General features: G+C 37.6%; 1 protein-coding gene across 2 annotated transcripts; it reads left to right on the forward strand.

Annotated features, from left to right (window-relative positions):
• Positions 1 to 837: 837 nt before the first annotated feature.
• LOC132706565 (polyribonucleotide nucleotidyltransferase 1, mitochondrial) lies at positions 838 to 7534 on the forward strand. Of its 2 annotated transcripts, none has more exons than XM_060677951.1 (8): positions 838 to 1020; positions 1071 to 1603; positions 1665 to 2220; positions 2998 to 3191; positions 3244 to 3441; positions 3490 to 3764; positions 6991 to 7224; positions 7289 to 7534. In XM_060677951.1, the coding sequence occupies exons 1-8, from the start codon at positions 893 to 895 to the stop codon at positions 7409 to 7411; spliced, it is 2241 nt and encodes a 746-aa protein (XP_060533934.1). In that variant the 5' UTR covers positions 838 to 892; the 3' UTR covers positions 7412 to 7534. The 2 variants fall into 2 exon arrangements, with proteins under 2 accessions (XP_060533934.1, XP_060533943.1); XM_060677960.1 differs by having other exon boundaries at positions 6991 to 7235; positions 7289 to 7423.
• Positions 7535 to 7737: the final 203 nt, after the last annotated feature.

Below are 7737 nucleotides of genomic sequence, written 5' to 3' on the forward strand. Positions count from 1 at the left end.
AACCCAATACGTAGTACCTATTTTCATAAAATCATGATGCAATAAAAAGCAGAACACAGATAAATATTATACTAACTAAAACAGCAAACAGAACACATAGACACAACACACAACTGAATCTGAATCGGTCGTTCGGACTGTTCGGATTCAGTGACTATTGCCGCTTCTGTTGGCAACAAAAAGTATTGAAATGAATGGTTGATTAAAATAATTCGGCCCTTTACGGAATCGGCAACTGATTGATTCGGTTCTCGTTAAAAGAAAGATTGACACAACACTAGCTTCAAAAAAATTTCAAATCTTGGACATGCGCATATTCAACAGATCTAGAAATTTTGAGACACTTCACGAGTTCCTGTATTATTAGCATAGGCAGGGCCTCTAATCGTCTAGTTGCTATATGCATGCGACGAAAATTATTACCTTCTCTACGAAAATATCAATGCCGATTGCGGTGCAACAATTTTTACCGCAGTACGGCCACCATATTATCTAATAACTATATGATTGGACCTAATTCAATTCAATATTGCGTTTCACAGATAGCTGATTGGACCTAATAAAATCCCAATTTTGAATCAATTCAATATTGCGTTTCAAAGTATTGGTTGGTCAAAGTTGTTAGGATCATTCGTCCACTCCCGACTTCCGGGATGCAGGCCAGATGGGTCGGATATCCCGTATGAGATAATTGCTGGAGCCATTCGTCATTTTGTATGTCAAAACACCTAGAGGATGATGGAGCTTTCCAGACCCTTTATTTATGAAGTCATCCTTTAGGAATTTTGGAATATAGTTATCTGTTGTTGGAAGCTGGCCGAACGACCTTATGGAATTATGGCCATTAAAAGTAATAAACTAGCTATGATAGGTTAGGTTGGTTAAGCCGAAAATGTTCCCCAAAAATTTGTCGGGACGCTTCGTAAGGTTGCTGCTGTACAAAAAATACTCAATTTATGCATGTTGTTATTCCACTGATGCGCTCAAGACTTCAGAAGTCACTGTACATTTTCCCAACGGGTGAGAACTTGTCTAGGTTATGTAGACCATTGTTTATATCAAATTTTCAGCCGAAATTTGAACTTGTCCACCGGAAAGTACGCCAAACTTGCCGACGGATGCGCCATTGGCACCGTAGGAGACACTTCAGTAATGGTTACAGTGGTTTCCAAAACAAAACCGAGTCCCGGTAATTTCCTGCCATTGGTGGTCGATTATAGGCAGAAATCGGCTGCTGCAGGTCGCATTCCCACCAACTTCTTCCGGAGAGAACTGGGCCCGACGGAAAGGGAAATTTTAACGTCTCGGCTGATAGACAGAAGCTTGCGACCATTGTTTAACGATAACTATCGCTATGAGATGCAGATAGTGTGTAACATGCTGGCGGTGGACGGTGTAAATAATCCAGACGTGATTTCTATAAACGCGGCGTCTGCGGCCCTCGCGTTAAGCGATATACCCTGGAATGGTCCGGTCGGCGCAGTAAGGTTAGGTATGATCGGTAATGATATCATATTGAACCCAACTAGGAAGGAACTGCAAGAGTCTGACTTGAATTTGGTCATTTCGGCGACGAAAAGGAACTCAATTGTCATGTTGGAAGGTTTGGGAGTTTTCCGTAGTAATTTTCACAGGTGGTCTGATGTTTTGCTAATCATTTTCAGGCAGTGCCAATAACATTTTGTTGCCCGACCTACAGAAAGCAATCAAGCAGGGCACCAAAGAGGCGCAGCATATAATTACTGCAATTGAAAGTTTGCAGAAACAGTTTGGTAAGTCGAAAAGAATAGTCGAGCCTGCAGCAGAGCTGAGCTTAGAGATAAGCGAAGCTTTCAGGTCATTGAGTGAGATGCGAGTGCGCGAAATATTGCAAAACTCGGCCTTGGACAAGATCGCGCGGGACGAGGCACTCAGTGAAGTGCGTGTGAACGTTTTAGATCAAATTAGACAGAGTTACCCAGATGTAGACGTGAATTTGGCCGCCGATGGTTATAATTCGACTGTTAAGAGTGTGTTTCGTGATTTACTGTTTGAGAATGATAAAAGGTGCGATGGCAGAGAATTGGATGAACTGAGACCAATTTCGTGCTCTATCAACTTGTATAAGCCGCTACATGGATCGGCGGTGTTCCAAAGGGGACAAACCCAAGTGTTTTGCACAGTTACCTTGGACTCTCACGAGAGCTCTCTGAAGTTGGATCCTTTGAGTATGGTGACGAGGTAAGAGATATGCCAAATGTTTTTGCCACTCAAGTTAAGGAAGATTATTTTGGAGTAGTTTGTTTTATTTTATTAACTAATGCAGTTAAGAATGGAATAGAGAATTTATGTTATTTATTAAAAACAATACTACATGAAAATAAACGCGAGAGTGTGGGAGAATTATTTCAGAGCTCCTTACAATCAAATCAAACACCTGTTAACTGATGCGTGTGTGGTCTAATTTTGACTGGAATTACTTTTTGAAATCTATTTTTGCTCTATGTATTTATGTTTACTTACTTACTTGCACTTTAGTGCCCTCTATCAAATGATGCAATGGGCAATAGAAGGGTTTGTGAGAAAAAAATGTGTCACCTAATAAATCGCTATTATAGTACTGGAGCTCTACAAAATGTCTATGAATTTAATTTTAAAACTATATTATTATTATTTAGATTATATTGTATATTGTATGCCAGTGGTAGGCTAAAAAATATTTGACGTCGCAGACCAGAGATTATCTTCTTGCTTAACCTTGGTTCAATTCTTCCAAAGCATCCATAACAGGTTTCGTCTTCGTTTGAAATCTTGAGATTGAGTTTTTTTAGCATCCCTGGCATTAAGTTCATTTTGTTTCAATTTCAGTTTGTTTTTGTTCGTTCCGTCAGTTTGGCATGTTTTATTAAAATGCAACAATAACCCAAAACGTTGCGATCTGTCGATAAAGTCTTAAAACCGATTCGAATCAATTAAAAAAAATCGTCAACCGAATTTAACGAGGGGGTTATATTTAAGTGGCGTGAAAGAGAAGAATTTCTTTCTTCACTATGAGTTCCCGCCGTTCGCGACCAAAGAGGTCGGGAGAATGGGGCCAATCGGGCGCAGGGAAATGGGCCACGGCGCTCTCGCCGAGAAGGGCTTAATGTCCGTCATTCCTTCCGATTTTCCTTTTACCATAAGATTGACGTCAGAAGTTCTGGAGTCTAACGGTAAGACAATTTCACTGATGCGGTTTTGTAATGGATCCGAAACGTTGTGTAGGTTCCAGTTCGATGGCCAGTGTTTGCGGCGGCAGTTTGGCATTGATGGATGCCGGAGTGCCCATTCAAGCGCCGGCGGCCGGCGTCGCTATAGGTTTGGTGACGCGTTACGACCACGCTAACCAAACCATCGAAGATTATAGACTATTGACCGATATCCTTGGAATCGAAGATTATATGGGAGATATGGACTTTAAAGGTATCTTTGTGACCAAGCGCTTCCGATGAAACATAACCTCAATTTTAGTGGCGGGCACAAAGAAAGGTGTGACGGCGTTGCAGGCGGACGTGAAGGTGCCCGGATTGCCGTTGAAAATCGTCATGGAGGCTTTAGAGAAAGCGACGAACGCGAAGGTTCAAATTATAGGGATAATGAACGATTGCATAGATAAGCCGCGCAAGGAGCAGAAGGACAACAGGCCTGTGTGTGAAAAATTGGAGGTGGAGCCGCACAAACGTGCCAGACTGCTGGGCGTGGGCGGTATAAACTTGAAGAAATTGTTTGCGGAGACCGGGGTGCAGGTGACTATAATAATAATAATATCTTTATTATTCCACATATTTAGAACCATTGTATTATAGATTTCGTCAAGTAGGTCAAAATTAGGTACACAATGTAGGCAGAAAACTACTTAAAAAAATTTATATAAAAAAAACAAACATTAATGAGTAAAACATTCCTTTAAATTATAAGAACAGTGTGTTAGGAGAAAAAATTTTTGTGAGGATTTAAAAATGTTTATATTACTACTGCTTTGTAGCTTCCGGGAAAGTTTGTTCTAGGCTCTAACACAGGTGTTCTTAAAATATTTTCTATTTTTTTATGGAGAAATAGTCTTTGTTATGTATATTATAGTTGTGAAAATCTAAGTTTTCTCGTAAGTTATTTTTTGTATACACCCATAAACAAACTTCTAATATGTACATACAAGTTAAATTAAGTATTTTAAGCTTCCTGAAGAGGGGCCTGCGCGAAGTATCCGTCGACACTCCAGCTTTAGGACTTATTCAAACTCTTGACTGGAACCGTCGGCACTGTACTAACACACAATAACGCGTTTTACCACAAACCGAAACTCAATTTTACGTACTCGACGCGCGTTTCGCCAACCAAGTTGGCATCTTCAGGAGAAGATTAAAACTAAACTTAGAACAAATGTTTTCTATATATATACACATCGGGAAGTGGGAAAAACAATGAGACCTATTGTCTCAGCTATAGGTTCTCTAACATATAATATTTCAAAGTGGTTGGTTGCAGAACTTGGAAATTTAAAACATCAGAAAGAAAGTTTTTCTGTAAAAAACTCGCAAGAGTTTATTGGTAAAATCAAAGATGTAAGGCTAAATGAACATGAACTTTTAGTATCTTTTAATGTCTCCTCATTATTTCCAAGCGTTCCTATACCAGAAACTTTGGAATAATTCAGGAAATTACTCTAATATAATAACTACAGTAAAGATATAATTGAAGAGCTAATCACTTTGACAAAGCTTTGCATGAGTCAAAATATTTTTCTATATAATAACAACTATTATGAACAACAAAATGGCACGGCCATGGGAAATTGTTTATCTCCTTTCCTGGCTGAATTTTTCGTGCATCATTTTGAACATAATTCTAAAGAAAATTTCGAGTACTTTCCTAGGATATGGTATAGATACGCGATGTTTTCGCGGTTTTTGATACACTTGCATGGATTTAAATGATTTTGTTTCAAACTTGAATAATTACTTCCCATCTATTAAATTCATATATGAAATAGAAAGTAACATGCAGTTGCCTTTTTTGGACGTTCTCGTCATCAAAAACAGTGAAAATGATTAGGTTTTGACATTTCTAGGAAAGACACTAGTACTTTAAGATACATAACCAATGATTCTAACCCTGCTTTTCAACATAAAATGGCAAGTTTTAATTTTCTAGTCCATAGACTTGTCACATTTCCTTTAAATCAAGAAAGGTTTGAGGTGGAAAAAAGCCTTATAAAAAAGGTGGCTAGAATCAATGGCTATGAAGATAGTTTTATCGATAAGTTAATTAGGAAATTTAGATTTAAAAACAAAACTTCAAAAATCAACGACTTTTCAAGCTGATAAGGAAAATTTAAAAGTAGTCTCAATTCCTTTCTCTCCCCAATATACAAGTGGACTTGATAGAGTCTTCAGGGCCGCATGTCTTCGAAGTGTCTATCAGTCCGGATCAAAATTAAAAAATCTCTTGGGTAATCCCAAGGATAAACTAGATACCCTTGAAAAGTCGGGAATTTATGAAATATGTTGTAATGATTGTGACAAGTCATATGTATGGCAAACCAAAAGATCAATTAATGTTAGATTTAAGGAACATTTAGCTCATTTAAAATTTGCTAGATTAGAAAAATCAAGTGTAGCCGAACATATGTTCAACAATAATCATAAGGTAGATATAGGTAATTTAAAATTAGTTAAACATGTAAATAATAGTAGAAAATTAGATGCCTACGAAAGCTTAGACATTGTTAAGAGAGGGAATAAGGCACTGAACAAGGACAGAGGTCTAATCCCATTTAGCCCATTATACGCGCTGATTGGTTGCGTGAACAGTGCGTAATTCCCCCTCCCACTTCCCGATGTATATATATATATATATATATATATATATATATATATATATATATATATATATATATATATATATATATATATATATATATATATATATATATAACATTTGTTCTATTAAGTTTAGTTTTAATCTTCTCCTGAAGATGCCAACTTGGTTGGCGAAAGGCACGTCGAGTACGTAAAATTGAGTTTCGGTTTGTGGTAAAACGCGTTATTGTGCTTTAGGACTTAGACTTTGGAATTTAAAAACGGATATCGCATGGAACTTCCCCAAAAGGGAATACCTAGTAATCTCGAATGGATGTGAGCATAGTAGAAATTTATTATGCATTTCCTATTCAAAACAATCTTTAATATTTTTATTAGCATTGAGTTTCCCAAGATAGGGTTTCCTCGAGTTCTGGTCCAAAAAATTTAGCATGCTTCTTTATTTCCACTGCCAAGTGGACATTCACAGAAAGGTACTTTTTTTGTTTTGTAGGCATTTGAATATCAGAACACTTGTTTTTTGAACATTCAAAAATAGTTCGCTGGTGTTAAACCAGATATTTAGCAGTAGAATTGCTGAATTAATTCTGTTTTCACGAGTTTGATAACTCTGAGAAACCCAAATTAGGCAGGTGAGCAGAAAGTTCATTGATAAAAAGGATAAATAAAACAGGGCCAAGTACTGTCCCTTGCGGTGCGCTTCTATCAACCGATTGGACTTGAGATTTTTTAATTTGAAACAAGTTGCCCTTTTGCCTTATTTAAACGTACTGCCTATGGTTTGTTAGGAAGGATCTAAACCACTTCAGAGCCATTCCGCGAATTCCATATTGTTCCATCCTATTCAAAGAATTTCGTGGTTCGTACAGTCAAACGCCCGTTTTATTTACTTATTTTACTAATTTTAAGAAGAGTGTGGGAGTCATGTTTTTGGTCAAAATGATGTATTAGTTAATAAAGTTTAGACAGTATCTTTTAAAATCCGTGTTTTTTTAGTATCCCTACGTTATTTGAATAAAAGTTCTAAGCTGGCCGAATTGACACTTGTGGCTTTGGCCAAATAAAATGTATGTTAGAAGCAATGTTAATCTTTCAGCCAACAGTCAATTGAACGATGGAAGCGAGGTTTTGTGTTTGTTCTCGCGTTTTACAGGTTTCTCAAATAGAAGACACGACGTTTCAAATATTCGCGCCGAATCAAAATGCCATGGACGAAGCGAAGGAAATGATCAACACAATTTTGACGTCGGAACGCGCTCCGGAGCTGGAGTTTGGCGAGATTTACAAGGCCAAAATTGTCGAAGTCAGGGATATAGGGGTGATGGTTACTCTTTACCCGGGCATGCCTCCCGCGTTAGTACATAATTCGCAGCTTGATCAACGAAAGGTGTGATATTTGTGGGTGGGGGTAGGTTTAAGTATGATTGTTTATTTTTTGGTTCCGGTTGTAGGTGGCTCATCCCTCGGCGTTGGGGTTGGACGTGGGTCAAGAGATCCAGGTAAAATTTTTCGGCAGGGATCCAGTTTCCGGACTGATGAGGTTGTCCAGGAAAGTGTTATCTGCCGCTAGGTAGCGGGACATTTCCATGTACAGAGACTCTTTTTCTATATAAATCTTTTTCGCGAAATCTTACGTTATATGGTGTCTTTAAAAATTTGTTTTTATCTATAAGCGGTAATAAAACGATATTTGTAAATGTGGCGTTTTTTTATTAAATAAAAACCCAAAAAAATAATTTGGGTGTGCGAGAGTTTTTCCTTATTTTATTCAACCGTTTATATTTTTTTTAAGAAAGGAACTAGCACCGACAAAATCGATAAACAAATTTGGCTTTTTCATAATACTATGGGTACGAAAAGTCGGCCATTAATTAGACCATTCACTGCTAAAATTAATAAA

Source organism: Cylas formicarius, unplaced genomic scaffold (genome assembly GCF_029955315.1).
Source record: "Cylas formicarius isolate icCylForm1 unplaced genomic scaffold, icCylForm1.1 PGA_scaffold_10__41_contigs__length_53128322, whole genome shotgun sequence".
NCBI lineage: Eukaryota > Metazoa > Arthropoda > Insecta > Coleoptera > Brentidae > Cylas > Cylas formicarius.

What these genes read in the sequence shown, in the direction of transcription:
- LOC132706565 (XM_060677951.1), top strand. Translation starts at nt 893, where the DNA reads ATGTTCCCCAAAAATTTGTCGGGACGCTTCGTAAGGTTGCTGCTGTAC. An exon ending in TTGCGGAGACCGGGGTGCAG is followed by an intron (nt 3,765 to 6,990) that starts GTGACTATAATA and finishes CGCGTTTTACAG; the next exon opens with GTTTCTCAAATAGAAGACAC. An exon ending in CGCAGCTTGATCAACGAAAG is followed by an intron (nt 7,225 to 7,288) that starts GTGTGATATTTG and finishes TTCCGGTTGTAG; the next exon opens with GTGGCTCATCCCTCGGCGTT.